Below are 19727 nucleotides of genomic sequence, written 5' to 3'. Positions count from 1 at the left end.
ACTCCCACTTCCCCACCCTCAAAATTCCCACCCCCTGAGGCGTCCAGCCTTCATGAGGTCAAGGAACTCATCTTCCACCTGTGCCCAGCAGGGCCCTCCACTCTTACATATTCAGCTGAAGCCCTGGATCCCTCCATAAGTGCTCCCAGGCTGGTGGTTAGGACCCTGGGAGCTGTTGTTGGTTGGTATTGTTGCTCTCCTCATGGTGCCTCAAACCCTTTCAGCTCCTTCAGTCCTCACTCTAACTCCTCCATTGAGAACCTCATGATCAGTTCAATGGCTAGTTGTGAGCATCTCCCTCTGAATATGTCAGACTCTTGAAGGCCTCTGAGGAGACATCCATATCAGGCTCTTATCGGCATGCACTTCCTGACTTCCACATCAGTATCTACCTTTGGTGACTGCACATGGGATGGATACTCAGGTGGAGTGGTCTTGAAACGGCCCCTCCTTCAGTTTCTGTCCCTCACTTTGTCTCCATATTTGCTCCCTTGAGTATTTTGTTGCTCCTTCTAAGAAGAACTGAATCACCCCCACTTGGTCTTCCTTTTTTATGAGCTACATGTGGCCTGTGAGTTGCATCTTGGGCATTTCAAGGTTCTGGGCTAATATCCAATAATCAGTGAGTGAATACCATGTGTGTTCTTTTGTGATTGGCTTACTTCACTCAGGATGATAATTTCTAGTTCCATCCATTTACCTAGGAACCTCTCGAATTCATTGTTTTTAATAGCTGAGTAATACTCCATTGTGTAAATATACCACATTTTTTGAATCCATTCCTCAGTTGAAGGACATCTGGGTTCTTTCCAGCTCCTGGCTATTATAAATAAGGCTGCTATGAACATAGTTGAGCATATGTCCTTGTTATATGTTCGAGCATCTTCTGGGTATATACCTAGGAGTGGTATAGCTGGATCCTCAGGTAATGCTATGTCCAATTTTCTGAGGAACTGCCACACTGATTTCCAAAGTGGTTGCACCATCTTGCAGTCCCACCAACAATGGAGGAGTGTTCCTCTTTCTCCACACCCTCGCCAGCATCTACTATCACCTGAGTTCTTAATCTTAGCCATTCTGACTGGTGTGAGATGGAATCTCAGAGTTGTTTTGATTTGCATTTCCCTGATGACTAAGGACACTGAACATTTCTTTAGGTGCTTCTCGGCCATTCGAGTTTCTTCCGTTGAAAATTCTTTGTTAAGCTCTATACCCCATTTTTTAATAGGGTAATTTGGTTGTCTGGAGTCTAATTTCTTGAGTTCTTTGTATATATTGGATATTAGCCCTCTATCAGATGTAGGATTGGTAAAGATCTTTTCCCAATTTGTTGGTTGTCGTTTTGTCCTATTGACAGTGTCCTTTGCCTTACAGAAACTTTCCAATTTTATGAAGTCCCATTTGTCAATTCTTGATCTTAGAGCATATGCCATTGGTGTTCTGTTCAGGAACTTTTCCCCTGTGCCCAAGTATTCGAGGGTCTTCCCCACCTTCTCTTCTATTAGTTTCAGTTTATCTAGTTTTATGTGGAGGTCAAAAGGAACAGTTTTAACAGAATGGATTTATTCATCCTTCAGCTACACCCAAGAAACACATTAACATCAAGAATAGAATTAACCTCAAGGAAAAATGATGGGAAAAGATATCCTAAGCAAATGAACCTAAGAAGCAAGCCGGTAGAGCCACTTTACTATCTCGTCTGACTAGTTTTGGTCACATAGTAAAGTGGCTCTACTGGCTTGCTTCTTAACATCTATGCAGCAAATACATGGGTACCGGAGTTCATAACAGAAACTTTATTTCAGCTTAAATCACATACTGACTCGCACACAGTGATAACATACACAGTCCTTTAGATTTTAGTTAATACCAGATACAGTCAAGCTCACAATCAAAAACAACCATCACTAGTCCACCCCTTGTCAGGTTAACACACACAATCATATCTCCTTAAGTCATGCTTAATTTCCAAATGAAAACAATAACCAGGTCATAATTACATCTAACATGGTAAAACTTTCCCACATATAATATATACATATAATTCAAGTGCATTATATATTTAATCTGGTCATAATTATACCTAACATCATATAACCATACCTTATACAACTGCAAGCTTATTATAAACTTAGAATAGGTGGTACTGTCCTTTACAGGACATTCTTTCAGTATCTCAGACTTAAATATGATAACGAATAATATTCTCTTATTTGATGTTAGATTACATGATAAAGAAATGGAGGAAAGGAAATACAAATATCTGTACAAAAACAGTCTTAACAAAATATGAGGGAAGTATTCATGTCAATTATAGTCCTCGTTTCTGCAACTGGTCACATGGCCTTAGCTGGTATTTATAACTACCTTTCTCTATGACCCATTCTGTATTTCCTCCACCCTCAGCAGGCACTTCAGCAGGTCTTGGCCCTTTTCTTGGAAGAGTGACCCATACCTGTTGCATAAAATAAAAAAGAGGCACCATCCCACACAAATGTTGGCTACTCTCTGGCCCTGGTAGTCTCCCATCTCCATGGCTAGCCCCATGCAGCGGTGACCACCCGTCTCGCAGTTCTCTTGCTGCACATTCTGCTCCCGTTCCCAGTCATCCACCCCTGTGATCAGCCGTCACAAATCCCTGTAACTAGGTAAAATCAAAACTCTAGAGGCTTGTAATTTGTTAGTCAGATTTATATTTGTAAATTCTCAACCCACAAAACGCCCACACAATGAACTAAAAACTCAATTGATATAAACACAAGCTACACCCCTAGATGGGCAAACACACCCTGCTATTACTTAATCATCTAAGAAATCCCCAATACTTATGGCTCCCAGGACTGTGTGATTCTGGCTCCTCTTTCCCTCCTAGAGGTTCCATCTTATCTCCTCTCCATTCATTCTTCTCCCTGTCTGTACTCTCTGCACTCATCTCTAAAATTCTCAGCCTGCCTTCCTCTTCCACTGCCCAATCACAGGCTCTCACCTTACCTTGTGCCTGCCCTCACCTGCATATAGACAGCAATCCACACATACATTTACTTCTCAAGGGCATATACTCTTTGTCATCCTGCCTGGATTAGGTTGTTGTAGTTTCCTATGACTTTAATCATCAGACACAGTAACAACAAGAGACACTCAAAAGGATCTCCTACACTCCAGACCTAATCTTTCTTACCTCCATTGTGGAGAAGCAATCCAATTTTCCCTGGTAAGCTTGATCAGTTACCCTCCTAATACTGTTATTCCTTTCTTAGCCTGTAAATAATACTGTTATTCATTTCAGACGCCCAAAGTGTCTGGGAGGAAGTCTGAGCTTCCAGTTCAGTGGAATGTTTGTTGTACTCCTTTCAGAAGCACTGCTCACTCTGGAACCAAAACTTCTGGGCCAGCAGAACTTGAGGTCATGGAAACAGGACGTGAAAATTTTCCTAGTAGGTCACTAGGGATGATAGTGAATGGAACTATTGCCTTTTCCATCCCTTGATTCCTGGATCCATGTATCTTGGCTATGGGAGAAACATGTTCTGGAGAACCCTGCCCCAGCCCTCCAGGCTGCTGCCACCTAATTGGTGCTGTAACTGTGTCTTCAAAAAGCTATTCCATCTTTCTGTCAGACTAGCTGCTTCAGGATGTTGGGAAACTTGGTAAGACCAGTGGATTACATGACTATGAGCCCACTGTCACACTTCTCTGGCTGTGAAGTGAGTTCTTTGGTCAGAAGCAATACTGTGGAGAATACCAGGATGGTGGGTAAGGCATTCTGTAAGTCCACAGATGGTGGTTTTGGTAGAAGCACTATATGCAGGAAAGGCAAATCCATAACCAGAATAAATACCTACTCTATTAAGGACAAAGTATTGTCCATTCCACAGAGAAAGAACACTATCTGGGGCTCAGTGCTGGTCTCTGCTGTTGGCAGATCTGGCAGTCAGCAGCAGGTGTACCCAGGTCAGCTTTGGTGAGCTGAAGCACATGTTGTCTAGCCCATGAATATTCCCCATCTCTGCCACCATGGCCACTTTGTTCATGGCCCCATTCGGCAATGACTGGAATGGGTAGAGAAAGAAGCTGTCTACAGAACAAGTCATCCCATCTACTTGCTTATTGAACTCCTCTTCTGCTGAAGTCACCTTTTGATGAGCATTTAAATGAGACACAAGTATCTTCACATCCTTCACCTATTTGAAGAAATATATTCATACACTTATTTCCCAGTCTTTTTCACCAATTTGCTAATCATGGTCTTTCCAAGTTCCTGACCAATCAGCTAATCCATTGGCTATAGTCCATACATCAGTAAACAATCAAAAATGTGGTCATTTCTCCTTCCAAACAAAATGTGTGACCATGTGTACTGCCTGAAGTTCTGCCCATTATGAAGACTTCCCTTCACCAGTGTCTTTCAGGGTTGTCCCAGAAAGAGGCTGTAATGCTGCAGCTGTCCATTTCTGGGTTATACGAGCATAACATAAAGAACAAGACCCTGGTCTTCTCTTTCTCGGTTATAGAGCACATCCCACGAGGCTACAGGTGCATGGCTGGCAACAGACAGCATTATAACAGGAGTAGAAACCATAGGAATTTAGGTTAATTCTTCAAGTAACCTGGCTGGGCCCGATCACATACATGCCACTTCCATTTGATAATGGACTGCTGCTGTGAGTCAGATAACACCTGCCTCATGATGGGCAACTGAGGTCTCATGGTAACTCGATGGCCCATTGTCAACCATTCAGTTTCCACTAAAGCCCAATAGCAGGCCAAGAACTGTCTCTCAAAAGGAAAATAGTTTGTAGATGATGAACCTTGTTCCAAAATCCCAAAGGTTTCTTCTGTGATTCACCTATAAGGAGCCTGCCAAAGGCTCCAAACAGCATCCCTATCTGCCACAGACTTCTCAAGTACTATTGGTCCACTGGTACACGTGGTGGAGCAGCCTGCACAGCAGCCTTGATCTATTAAAGAGCCTTGTCCTGTTCCAGGCCCCATACAAAGCTAGCAGCTTTCAGAGTCATTAGGTATCTGGACTGGAGTAACATACCCAAAAGAAGAATGTGCTGTCTCCAGAATCCAAATAGGCCTACTGAAGGTTGTGCTGCTTTCTTGGTGATGGCATACCATCATGGCTCACACCATTCCTAAAACTTCCCTTATGTAGCAGGCCCTTGAATTTTCCCAACATCTAATACGTACATATGTTACCTATGAATTCAAATGGTTACTACCTCCTGCTCATTTGGTTGAATCATCATAATGTCATTAATGTAGTGCATCAATGTGATATTTTATGGAAGAGACAGATGATCAAGATCTCTTATAAGTTATGACACATAACTTACAAGAAAGTTTATATATTCTTCAAGTAAAATTGTAAATGTATACTACTGGCCTTGCCAACTGAAAGAAAATTGCTTATGGTAGTCCTTACGAACAGGTACAAAAAAAAAGGCATTTGTCAGATTAATAGATGTATACCAGGTAGAGGATGCATTATCTGTTCATAAGAATACCACATGTACAATAGCTACAACTATAGTCATGACTTGAGTTTCAGAAGTCAACAGTCATTCTCCATGATACATCTATCTTTTTCATTGGCCAGACGAGAGGGCTAAGGGGGATGTGATGGAAATCATCACCCCAAATCTTTCAAGTCCTTGATGATGGCACTATGTTCTGCAATTCCTCCTAGGATGTCTTTTGCTCACTATTTTCCTTGGCAGAGGCAACTCTAAAGGTTTCCATTTGGTCCTTTCAACCTTAACAGCCCTCACTCCACAGGTCAGGGAACCAATGTGGGAATTCTGCCAACTTCTAAGCATATCTTTGCTGATTATACATTCTGGGACTGGAGGAATAACTACAGGATGAGTTTGAGAATCTCCTATGAGTTGGGCTTCAGTCAAAACTTCATTAATCATCTGACTTCTGTAAGTCCCTACTTTAACCAGAGGGCCATAATGCTTGTTGGGGTTTCCCCCACCCCAATCAGTGTCAATTCAGAACCAGTATTCAAGACCCTGGAAAGTCTGATTGTTTCCTTTCTCCAGTGTATAGCTACCCATATAAAAGGCCATATACAGAAAGGCTAACAGTAAAACTCAAGTTTTTTTATCAAGATTTTTCTCCAGGGGAACCTGGCCATCCCTTCATTCAAGGGTTCCTGGGTCTGAAAACTGGCTCAAGTCTGGAAACTGATTCACGGGCTGAGATTTCTTTCTTCCACGATCCAATGTAGCCTACCTTTCATTTGTTTTTTTGTTTTGTTTTTTTTCTGCTTATACAGTTCAAACAAAAATGCAGTATGCTTTTCATCTTTCATGCCTGAAAATGCCATGACTGATTACCAGTGCCAAAGGTTCATTTAAGTCATGCCACCATAAACATCCCTTTGCCTGTGCTGCTCTCTATGAGTTAGGCTATGATAGACATCCCTTTGCCTGTGCTGCTCTCTATGAGTTAGGCTATGATAGACATCCCTTTGCCTGTGCTGTCCATTATGATGACTCTGCTCACTCTGCCTTATCCAGTCAGTGCTGCCACCTTGGCCAGCGCTACTTCCAGGCCCAATGAACCCTTTGTATTTAATTCATTCAACAGAGCAGCAGTGTCTCCAACCTTAAAGTCTGACACAAGGAAAGGGCGACAACAAAGCTCTTCAAATGTGCTGGTGCCCCCTCACCATTTTGTCTTATATGATTTACTGAAGGGCACGTCTTCTCGGCCTTCCATAGTGGAGGATTACGATTACACAGTGTGTCTACACTAGCACTGCAATTTCCTTGAGCCTTAAAATCCCTTCATCAACACTAAGCTAAGGGATATTAGGCACATTCAACTTCTTTTCAGTAGACCATCTTTTGACATATGCTTCAGCCAACCATTCAAACAGACTTTTGACACCATTTAAAATTGTTGCCTCTCACAGCTGGTGAATAATCAAATGCATTTGTCTATAAAATATTTCATACCATGGGTTTTCAATACTATTTTAAGTGTCTAGGAGAGGTTTCAATAACTGTAGGTATCAGTAATTTGAAAATCTATTCTAGATGCTTTTAAATTCATTCTTATACTTCTGTTGCTCTGGAATCACTTCTGGTACCAAATCTGTATTAGTCAGTATTCTCTAGAGAAACAACTGATAAGATGAACACACACACATGCCACACATATATATTCATACATATACATACATACATACACACACACATATATATATATGGAAAGAGAAGAAGGGACAAACTATGATCTATCTAGTTGAACAATGGCTGTTTATCAACAGAAAGTCCAAGAATCCAGTAGCTGTTCAGTCCATGAGGCTGGTTGTCTCAGCTGGTCTTCAGTATACACTGGAATCCTGAAGTAGGCTTTAGTGCCACTGAAGAAATGAACTTGCCAATTAGAGTGAGGGCAAGCAGGCAAAAAGAGTAAGCTTCCTTCTTCCTTTAGATAGGCTGCTACTAGAAGGTGTGGCTCAGATTAAAAGTAGGTCTTCCCACTTCAAATGATTTAATGAAGGAAAAAAAAATCCCTCACAAGTATACTCAATCACTCGGGTTTTATTTAATTCCAGATGTAGCCAAGCTGATGACCAAGAACAGCCATCGCAAGAATATTATGTTGATCATTTTTCATTTATGTGCCAAAAGATTTTACAACTCTTAAAAAATGTACATAAGTATTTAATAGGGCTTTTTATGTACCAGATGTTCCTTTAAGCTTTGCATATATTAACTAGCTTAATCCACACAATTACCTAACAAAACGTATCTTATTATTCCCCATATAACAACTGAGAAAATTAAGAACAGAGAATTTAGGAGATTTTCAAACTCAGGCAGCCTGGCTCCAGGATTTATGTTTTTATTCTGTACTAATACATACACATGCGTGCGCATGCATGCACATACACACATGCGCACACATGCACGTGCACATACACACACACACACACTTGTATTATCACATATTACATAACTTTTAGAACACAAACCTACCGTCTCTTGCCGGCCAACTCTAGCCTTCTCAATGTTCTTCTGTAAGTCTGCATGCTTCTGGCTTCCCTCTGACAGCTAGAAAGAAAATCAAACATGAAATGAGCTGCTGAGAAGCTGATGGAAAGATGCCTTTAGAAGACAAAATGAAATAGACTTGCTGGCTCAGCTCTGTGTTAGAAAAAATATTAAAGGCTACACTGAAAATTTTTCTAATTTGAAAAAAATTATGAATCATTAGAGTAGAATTAAAGAAAAGTGTCCTAGTTAGGGTTACTATTGCAATGATAAAACACCATGACCAAAAGGAACTTGTGGAGGAAAGGCTTTATTTAGCTTATGCTTCCACCTCCAAGTCCATCACTGAAGGATACAGAACAAGAACTCAGAGCAATTCCTGGGGGCAGGAACTGAGGCAGAGGCCATGAAATGGTATTCCTCACAGCATGCTCAGCCTGCTTTCTAATAAAGCCCATTACCAACGGCTGAGGATGGCATCATCCACAGTGGGCTGGGCCCTCCCCATCTATTAGTTAATTAGAAATTAATTCCCATCAATTAAGAAAATGCTCTACAGCAGTGGTTCTCAATCTTCCTAACGCTGCAACCCTTTACAGCTCTTCATGTTGTGGTGACCCTCAACCATAAAACTATTTTCATTGCTACTTCATAACTGTAATTTTGCTACTGTTTTGAATTTTAATATAAATATCTGTGTTTCCCAACGGTCTGAGGTGACCCCTGTGAAAGGGTCATTTGAAATCTACAGGTTGAGAACTGCTGCAGATCTTATGATGGCATTTTCTCAATCGGGGGTTCTCTCCTCTCAGATGACTAGCTTGTGTAAAGCTAACATAAAATTAGCCTGCACAAAAACTAAATGTTTTCTTATTTCATCCAAAAAAATAATACCTTTAATTTTTTTAAAATTTTTGTTCTTGTGAGACAAGGTCTCACTATGTAGGCCTCACTAGCCTGGGACACAAAGAGAATACCCTGCCCCTATTTCCCCAGGTATTGGGACTAAAGACACACCACACCCAACCCTGAGTAACATGTCTTCAACACTTTTACATAATCTTTAGCTCTTCTCCATCTCTACCCACGAATAACCTCTACCTCAACTTACTTTAGTCAGAAAATGGATTTGAAAATTCAAAAATATTTCCTTTAAAAATCGCTGTTTAAATTTCATTTCACTTTGACTAAGGTCACACCAAACTACCATAAGCTGTTTCGTGTAGACTGCGGAGTTCAAGAGGTCTGCACTACTGACTTGTTCCCGATAAGGGAGCTAAAAGGAGCTGCACTCCACACATTAAACTCTCAGAGGACAAAGACTCTGTTACCTGCTGTCAATTCTAGACATGTTTAATTGGTTAATTAACTAATGCATTCATTTTATTCAGCTTAAAAAGCAGATAAATTCCATGTGGAAGTCATCCAGACAGTGAGTATGGAAAATCTACACGCATACACCTAGAAAAGACTGACAAATTTCAGAGTACTCCTGACCTCTCAAAACTGTTACTCGCACCTGAGTCTGTGAGTAAATAAGTAATCGCAGCAAATTCCCAATACCCAGTGTCTACCACATCTTTTACTATAAGCTAAGAAACTTCAGACTCATTTGAAGAGAAGCTTTCTTAGTGTCTTCCACGCCTCTGTCACCCTGGAGTCACAGATATCTGGGAAGTAACTGAGGGCTGCATTCATTTAGTTTATTAGCTGAGAAGAAACTGACTTCTCACAATATAAATCTAGCTATATAGAGGGAGATGAATATTTAAACACCAGTCTTGCTTAAAATTCAGAAACAGCATCTTTAGAAAGTGGGTAGCTCTACTGTAGGGACTCCTCTACTTTTCAAAGTATGAGCAGGAAGCACCATCAACTTCCTTTTACTGCTTCTCCAGGCTCCGGCTCTGAAAGAGCATAAGTCAACAGGCCAAATAGAAGTTGGCAGCCCAACAGTTGTGCCCCTTCTACAGACACTATCTTAAGTTAGAACAAAACACACAGGGCAGCTTGCCAAGCCAGAACAAGCTTCAAGGCTTTAAATTTAGCAACGAGATCCAGTTCTTCAATGAAGATTCCAATTTATTTTTTTAAACCTCCAAGTTTTAAAAGTTAATAATCTATACCCTTAAGGATCTACCTGAAATAATCTTTAAGTGTTTACATCACTTCAATTCAGAAACAGGGGAATTCTCTAATTAAAATAATACGTCCACATACTTAAAAACATGGACATTATAAAATAAATTAGACACATTAGCCTTAAAGTTAATAATTATGTAAAACATGCTAACATACTATATATTTTGAATGAAACCCTCAGGTAAATGTCTATTTATAATCCTGAAGTAACATGAAGCACTATATCCCTGAGTTGTCATGTTAAGTACCTTGGTAATACAGACACAATCTAAATGATAGGATGCAGATGCTTCTACTGATGGCTGCTGGTCCTTGTTAGTCTGTAAACACTGACCCAAGCCCACCCCGTGGCCTCAGCTCTTGTCAGGCTGCCATTGCCATCAGGCTGAGGACTCTGTTCTGGTTGTAGGTTTTTGCTTGTTTTGATCTGTAAGAAGTTAGCTATACTTTCTAATAGACCCTGTGAATTACATCAAACCAGGACTCTGAGGGGAATGAACTGAGACGTTCAGCCACTGACTATGGGTCAGTGAGCCCACAGTTCTTTAGCAGGCAGCTGTTCTACCTCCTGAGCTTCCAACTAGAACAGTGGTGGGGCTCCGCCCACAGCTCTCTGAGCACCAGGCAAACACTGCCACTGAGCTATAGTCCCAAGAATTTCTGTTTATAAATTTCTTAGATGACGCTGATCTAGCTGATTATGGGTCCACAATTTTGAGAAATACTGATGTAAATGAAGTTTTATCTTCTCTGAGTAGCAAAACCAACCAAAATACATAAGATATTAATATGTTTATATTAAGAAAAGTATAACCTAGCTCCTAAGAAAAAGAAAGTTACTGCTATACATTGTAGTTTGAACTAGAAAATACCTCCATATCTCTCTGTATTTAAAAACCGAAAGTCCACACTTACAAAAAAACTTTAAAAGATACTATATTTTTTAAAAGGTATTCACTATAAAATTCCTCTAAAGACCAAACTATTCTGGTATATTTTTATAAAGTAAAACCAGAATCGAGTATATATTATACTAAATCTATCCCCATATTTCCCTAAGGCTAATGACAATCATTTTTACAGCCTAGAATGCTAGAACGAAGAGCATCAACTAGAATAGTGAACTACCTGTGCCTTGGAAAACCAGGTTTCACCTTTAGATTTGAGGCTCTAACACAATATTATTCTATGACCTCACTGGAGACTGCCCTGTCTCTAGACATGAAATACACATAAAAAAATACAACAGTCCCACTGCATACCTTCTTAATAAGTGCATCCTGTGGCTTTACATTCAGACACAGATCAACACAAGTAACATTTCAAAATGTAAACCAGACTGACCTTTGCATAACACTTTACAATCCACTATGTTCAGATACATTTCAAGTGTGTATAAATATATACACGTGTATGTGTACATGTGTGTGTGTTCTTAATTATATTAGACAGGTTCTCACTGTGTACAACCAAGTCCAACAGGTCTACATTACTTTAGAAACAACTTTGTTTTTCAGAGCAGCTTTAGGTTCACAGAGAGTTGAACACAAGATAAAGATGTTCTCACGCATCCTAACCTTACATATACACAGCCTCCTCGCTATCAAATCTTACACGAAATGGTACATTTATCACGATTTATGAGTGTGTTGACATTACTAGCATTGACGTCCAGGGTACATAAGGATCCAACACTGCTGTTGTGTACTCTGGGGGTTTTAGGAAACAGACTCACCATTCTAGTCTCACACAGAATAGTTTCACTGGTCAAAATTCTTTGTGCTCTACATAGTCAGCCCTTCCTCCCCCTAGCCTGGCTTCTTTCACTTAGCAATATGCATTGAAATCCCACAGAACTCCAAACGGTCCTATGGTTTATGATAACATTTTTTTCATCAGTGAATAATATCCAAGTATCTGTGTAACTTACAGTTTGTTCCTCCACTAAGCTACTAAACACTCTAGTTGCTCCCAAGTGTGAGTAATTATAAATAAATCTTACTATAAATGTCTGTTCAGATTTTGTACCAATGTAAGTTTTCAACTCACTTTGGTAAATACTAACAAACATAACTACTGGGTCATAGGGTAAAAGTGCATTTACTTTAATAAGAAACTGACAAACTGCACAATTTCTACTCCCAGTAGCCACAGATGGGCAGTTCCTTTGCTCTGTACCCTCCCAGCATCTGGGGTCACTAGTGGCCACGTGTATGTGTGTGTGCCTGCATGTATATGTGTCTCACCTCGTGGTGTGTGCCAGGTGCCCATGGAGGCTAGGAAAAGGCACTGGATCGCTTGGAACTGGAGTTATAGGTAGCTATGAGCCACCAGGTGGGTGCTAGGAACCAAATTTGGGTCCTTTGTAAGAGCAGCCAATCCTCTTAGCTGCTAAGCCATCACTCCATCTTCTTTTTAAAAATTTTTTAATTGTGGAAGAGAGACATAAAATGAATCCTTTAACGTATTTTGTTCAATGACATTGCATACTCAGGCTGCTGCACAACCATCGCTACTGTCCATTGTGCAGAACACGTTCATCATTCCAAACAAACTATCCACTAGCAACACCTTGTCCTCCTGTCCCTTCTGCTATGTTACTACCTGTCTGCTTTAGCCTGGCCTAAATACCTCACATAAATGGGATCGCACAAGGTCTGTCTTTCTGTATCTGGCTTCTTTTACTTAGCATGTTTCAAGGATCATCTATGCTGTAGCACATATCAGAATTCCATTCTTTTTTAAGGCTGAACAAAATTGTGTTCTGTGTGTACATCACATTTTATATACTTACTGATGGCCATTTATCTTAGTATCGTCTCCTCCACTGTGAAGAACACTGTTATGGACACTGGGGTACTCTTTGAGTCCTTACTTCAAATTCTCCATACCTTGCTAACATTTATTTTCTCTTACTGTGATAATGCCTATCCCACTGGGTGTGGCATAAATGTTGAACTTATGTTTTTGGAGTTTTGACATTTACCAGCTGTAAAGAATAGGCTAATTCCTCGCAAGTTCCCCCAGAGTGGATATTGCCATCATTTAAAAGGTTGCTGATCTTACGGATGAAAAGTCACATGTATTACTGCTTTCATTTTATTTCTTTCATCTTTTTAGCCTTTGTGCACATATGACATATGTATGTGCACATGCATGTGTCCATGCCAGGTACACACATACTTGCCATGATGCTCTGGAGGTCAGATAGCAAGCATGAAGGCCAGTCCTTACTTTCCACCTGGAGATAGGGCCTCTTTGTTTACTTCTGCATCTGCCAGGCAAATGTCCACAAGCTTCCTGGGACAGCATGGCTCTGCTGACCTGTGCAGTGACTGTTTGGGAGTCACAGAGATGTGTTGTCTCACTCAGTTGTTCCTGTGTTCTGGAGATCTGAACCCAGGTCCTTATGAATGTATGGCAAGTGCTTTACACCCTGATCCACCCAACCCCTTAGATTGATTTGAGTTTTTCATATTTAATAAATCTTCACAATTTTATGAATCAAGTTATTTCCTTGTAGTGCTGAGAATTGAACCTAGACCCTTAAGCATGCTAAATATGCAATCTAAAGCTAAGCTATACCCTCAATCCATATGTATTTTTCATGTTAAAACCTTATTTATATATTATCACATTGCTCATGCCGTGCATGAGTGGTTGTGCACCTCACAGATGTGTACAGAGGTCAGCCGATAACTCTGTGGAGACAGTCTTCACAGCCAACCCTCACATGGGTTCCATGTAGGCTTCTCCACACAGCCTTACTCTGGTCTATTCCTAGCAACAACAATGTTCAACTACAGCAACACTGTATCTGTTCAGTTTTCTGACAGGCACAAATCTTACCTCTTAAGAAAGAAAAGCTTAGTGATTACGCTGCAAGGAGCAGTGGGCCGGACAATAAGTTGAGCACTGTCTATTGCTGGTTCCTCCTCTCAAATATATTCCTGGTCCTTTATTAAATTTTATTTAATAAATAAATTAAAAATTATTCGTAAAACTCAAGTGGATGTCGGTCATCATCAATTAGCTAGACAGACACAAACTGACGTTTTTATAACGGATGTCCTCACTCAAGAGTACACTGCCCCATTGTCCTAGGAAGTGTGTCGTACTTTTCTTCATTTATTTATTAAGATTTAAATTTGGTTTTGGTGTACTAAAAAGGCAAGCAATGAGACCAATCAGACTACCACTTGAAGTGAATTGAAGTGTTAAAGGTTAGTCAACATGTAAATGCATAGCCTTAAAAATACGAAAAGTTGAAACTGTTTTGCATCTAATCTAAAGTTAAGTGGATTAAAAAAGAATTATAATGTAGGCAAGTCATGGTTATAAATAAATATAAATACTAGGGAACTGGTAAGACTCTAATCTGAATTTGATCCAGTGCAATCACAAGTCTGAACCATGCCCTTGAGTCAGAAGTTTAGTTTAAACACAAATGCAGCTAACAGGGTTAATTTTTATGAAATATTTATAAAGCACAGAGCAGCTAGAGTTGCTATTAGAATGTAAATACTAAAATCTATAAAGTACTGATGGTATTTTGGGGGCAAAAGAGAGCAAACAAACAGAAATGAGGGTTTTAATGGCAGCATGCTTTTGACACTCTGCTGCCACCTGGCGGCAGGGCATTACCGGCCTGGCTCTTGAGGACTGGGTCTTTTCCAGACTGATTTACAGGGGAATGCAGTTTGTAGAATGACTCTCATAAGCCTCTATCTCCTAGGAAACAGAAGAGTGTTTGGAGCATGGACTATAGAATTTGATAGCTAGTCATCCTTTTCAACCACGCCATGAAGCTCCTACAGCAAAGAAGAGAGAGATTTCTAGAGAAGTCTGGAAGCCTCACCTGAAGCTATCTACCCCAAGAGCAAAGCAAGCAGTAAACACTTCTTAAATCTCTGATAACTTAAAAGTGGTATCAAATTCATACACTTTGACAGCTGTAACCAGTGACTATTTTTAAACTATTTCAAACTGTTTATCCATAAAATGCAAGAATATTTTCTTCTCCCATCTCCAATATTCGAGTCACTCTATCTCTGCAAACTGTTATTTAACTCAGTTATCTGGGTCAACAAGAAATCTCAGTAATAATATTCAACTTAAAAGCATGCCTTCATTTGAGGTGGAGGGACAGGGCTTGCTGTGTTGTCCAGGGTGGCCTCTAAACATCCTCCTACCTCAGCCTTCTGAGCAGCTGGGATGCCCAGCTTAAAAGGCTTTAAATGCATATGGATGTTATTTGGCAGAACCTCTGAGTTGCTTCTCCAAAGCCTTTCTTTCTTAACAGAGCTCCAATTTCTGTTCAGACTAGAGTGGTAGTGTGCTCCAAAAGAACAGGATGCTCCCCTGAACCGTCCTTCAGTAGAAGTCTGTCAGCTCAGACTTAGCCAATGAGACATAGACAGAAGCCTGCTTGGGCAAGGGGCATATTGACATTTTCCTCTTGTATAAAAGATGGGGGGTGAGGGTGAAGGGAGAGAATGGGAGAAAGAGGAAGAGAGGGAGGGGTGGGGGATGGGCAGTCTATTCTCTGGGCACTATTGAGAGAGGACTTAGGAGTCTCAGTAAGTACTTAAAACCAAACAGGGGAAGCCAAAGGTAAAAGGCAGTCTAGATAAAGTGTAGCGAAATTAGCCACCCTTGAGAAGGCTACCTCTAGCTCCTTACCGCAGATAAGATCATGAATCCCTGCTTCGTAAGCCAATTTGAATGACTTTTCTCTCATTTGTTTACACATACATAAGAATGTCATCAATAGAGCAGGAGAGGGAGACAGCTCAGACTTCAGGAGGGTGTACTGATTGCTCTTCTACAAAACCCAAGCTGCCTGTAACTCCAGCTCCAGATCTGACACAACCACACACGTATACAAATAATTAAAAAGAAAAATTTTAAATGCTTTAAGAATAGTAATAGTATTTAGTTTTTAAGTGAATAATATACAAATTTATTTTAGAAAAATGCCAATGTGATTATTTTTAAACTATCAGGGCAAATGTGGACTTCTTGCTTGCTGTCTATCAGAGACAGATCTGAAGTAAGCTAACTGGGTAGAAAAAAAGGATGTATAGCCTGTAAAATAGACACTACAAATAACACTAACCAAGTTGGCTGCTCCTAAGTGCCTGGTGAGAGGAACGTCAGCTGGGTTCTATCAGAGACTCAACTCAGGTATATTTAATCAGGAAAAGACTCACATAACCTGCTGACACCAACAGAGGTCTACACAAGCTGGAATGTGATCTACAAACTGAGATTATTTCAGGCGTCAACCCGGGATGTATTCAAACTCTTGAGAGGGCATAAAGTTAGACAGAATTTACTAAAGTTTGTTTCATGGAATACTAATATCTCAAGGAAACAGGATAAGGAAGATTTGCATATTAAAGCCTCAGAGGATTCAAATTAGTTACTTTTGTGAACCCAGGGTTCCAAATTCTTTTGATTACAGAACCTCCTTTTCAGTAACACATGGCATCTGTTACATGGGATCCTGTCAAGTATAATTTAGGCAAAATGGTACAAAAATGAAATAATGAAGTTAAAAATACACACTTAATTGTTCCCACATAATATTCATTCCCAAAGCTAAATTTTTTAAAAAGTCAAGATTACACCAGGGTTGCAATAATCATGACTACTCGGTGGAAATCATTTTTAATGCTGTATGTTATCGAATTGAAGGAAAGGGAAACCTAGGGCAGGACAAGGCCCTAGACCAAGTGCAGAACACTTGGGACTGAACTCAGGTTGTGATGTAGCTGAAGTCAGGCAGGGGCGCAGTAACTAATGTGTCTGTTCAGCACGTCACAGATCTCTATGTATCTCAATTACTGGGTCACATGCTACCAACAAAAGATGAGCACGCCATAGTCCCTTCCCTGAAAGACTATCTGCTGTGGTGGTTCTAACTACACAAAGGCTCTTCATGCTACAGAGGAAGTGCAAACACAGTCTCTGTGATGGTCAATGCTGTTGACCGGTTTGGACTGCACTGCTGCCGCGGGAACAACTACTGGAAATCCTTTTCCCCTCAAGCTATTTACTTCAGGTGTTTTGTTAGATAGAAGTAAGTAACAGCATCACTCGTCATGAATGTGTGGTGACAACACTGTGTGGACCACGATGTAGCCGAGTGACTTCCTTTTACGTCCTTCACATCAGTCATAATGCTTGCCATGGCAAACATTCACTAAACAGTCATCGAATGAATTTCAACAGAGGTAGTGTCTGTCTGTATTTAAAAAAAATTTTTCTAGTTATCTACATAGTCCAAAAGTAGACCTAGTTTTTGAAGACTCAATTATAGCTGTAAAGATCTCTATATGCCTATTTGCGGCGGCGGCGGCTCCAAATTGAGACCATCTCTCACTGTCTCAAAAACTAACAACGAAATCCAGCTTCATATTCTTTTGCTTTCAGAATAAAACGCTTACTACACACCAACTCCTAGAAAGGCTTGCCTGAACTAGCCTCTAAACTAAATCCTGAATAAAGAACTACAAAAGTTCTGGGGGAGCGACTTCCTAATTCGTACCTGTCTAAAAAACCCATCGAATAAATACTGCCATATAGCTACTGCCATGCTAATTAAATTCTTATTTTTAAGAAGTCACATGTTTTAATTATAAATTTAAAATATTGCTTTGACTTATAAAGTGTCAATAAAGTGGATACAACGTTTCCTACACTTAATTTCTAAGTGTACAACTCAGTACTGCTAAGTGCATTCAGGCCGTTGTAACCAATCTCCAGAACTGTTCATCTGTTCAACAAGACCTCCTTCCCACCTCCAGACCTCAGCAACCTCAGTTCCACTTTCTGTTTTGAGTCTGACTACAACTTCATGTCCAATACAAGGAGAACTATTGTGATACATCCCCTGAAAGACACATACACACACTGTACACAAAGCATAGGAGCAAAATCCTGCCACATTCCTCCCTTGGGCATAGACTCTCTCAGACTAAGTAGGGGATGGAGACAAGGTGAGAACCTGTCCGCTAGTCTTGCTGCCCAAGCCAAGCCTCCTCCATGTGATGCATCAGAGCTGCCATCCTTTAGAAGCCTGAAGTCAGGATGATTGTCTTAAGAATTAACTTCAAGGCCATTCTTGAGTTTTAACAATTATTTTACTTTTAATTAATTATATTGGGAGGTCATTTGCACTTGAGTCCAGGTGCCCTTGGAGGCCAGAGGTGTTGGATCCCCTGGAGCTTGAGTTACAAGGGGTTGTGAGCCACGAGGTATGGGTGCTAGAACACAACTCAGGTTTTTTTAAGAACAGAATGAATTCCTAACTGCTGAGTCATCTCCCTCTAGCCCCCTAATGATTTCTTTACATCTTTTAGGATACAGAGAAATGTCACTTCACTTGGGAGTTTCTTCAGGCTACACACAGAGTCATTACAACAATGACTTGTGAGGGATCTAGTCATTTCTACCGTCACTTGAGCTAAAATCGGTGCTTCTGGTATCAAATATCAAAACATGAATTTCAAAAGAAATGAGATAGTAATGTGTCTTGCTATTTGCAGCATCTCTAAAGGAAGCTTTTCCTGCCTTATGAAGCACTTTAATTTATGAGACTACAATTGCATCACAGTTACTCTAGGGGCCAGTTTAAAAACCGTTTCTTCAGTCCAACCTAGATAATTATTTTAGCTTTGTAGAAATAATTACTATACTGTGAATTATTTTCAACAAAATCAGTAATATCTTAAACAAAGGGAGAGAAAATAACAACACTGTCTTCTAAAGCTTATAATGTAATTGTTTTAACCAAGTTAGAAAAAAATTATTCTGGCAGGAAATTTTGAGTTTCCTCTGCTTGGTGTACATAATGAAACAAACCACTAAGACATCCCATAATAGTCTGACCTCAATATGACTTCCAACTTTATGCTTCCATGACCACATAACAAACAAGTCTCTGCACATTCTTCCTAAGCTAAATGTCAACTATGCACTGAATGCAATTGTTTGTCTTTGCTTAACAGCATGGGCCACACACTGAAAACACAGATGCAAATCTTCCTTTACCATCTCCTAAGAGTGTCTCCTTGGGCAAGTTATTCAACCTAGATATAAAAACACAGTTAATAACAATATTGATGCCTCACACAGGAATAAGAATCATAGGATGTACAGCCCTCACAAGCTCTTAACTAAACCTCCCTAAGCAGTCACCAGCAGTCCTCAATGCCTCTTCATACATCTCCACCTTGCATTTAAACCAGTGGTTCTCAACCTGTGGGTCGCGGCCTCTCTTGGTGTTACATGCCAGACATTCTGTATATCAGATATTAATATTATAATTTGTAACAGTAGCAAACTTACAGTTAGGAAGTAGCAACAAAATAACTTATGGTTGAGGACTACCACAGGGGGAATGTATTACAGGATCACAGCATTAGGAAAGTTGAGAAACACTGATTTAAACTCATCCCACCTTTCAGCTCAAAACAACAGTTTCTAAGAACTCTTTGTTAACTATACATATTTATAAAAGCCTTTTCTTTAGATGTGAGATTTCTCAGTTTGGTCAGGCCA

At 40.1% G+C, this 19727-nt stretch overlaps 1 protein-coding gene across 2 annotated transcripts in view; it reads right to left on the bottom strand.

Annotated features, from left to right (window-relative positions):
- Positions 1 to 19727, bottom strand: part of Mnd1 (meiotic nuclear divisions 1) — a 65108-nt gene that overhangs the window by 24292 nt on the left and 21089 nt on the right. For both annotated transcript variants that reach the window (XM_028789508.1, XM_028789509.1), the window contains exon 5: positions 8004 to 8078. In XM_028789508.1, the coding sequence (XP_028645341.1) occupies positions 8004 to 8078 (75 nt within the window). The remainder of the gene's footprint in view (positions 1 to 8003; positions 8079 to 19727) is intronic.

This window comes from Grammomys surdaster, unplaced genomic scaffold (genome assembly GCF_004785775.1).
Source record: "Grammomys surdaster isolate TR1022 unplaced genomic scaffold, NIH_TR_1.0 125834, whole genome shotgun sequence".
NCBI classification, from domain to species: domain Eukaryota; kingdom Metazoa; phylum Chordata; class Mammalia; order Rodentia; family Muridae; genus Grammomys; species Grammomys surdaster.
Note: the sequence above shows the minus strand (reverse complement) of the source record. Positions and strands in the feature narration are given on the sequence as shown.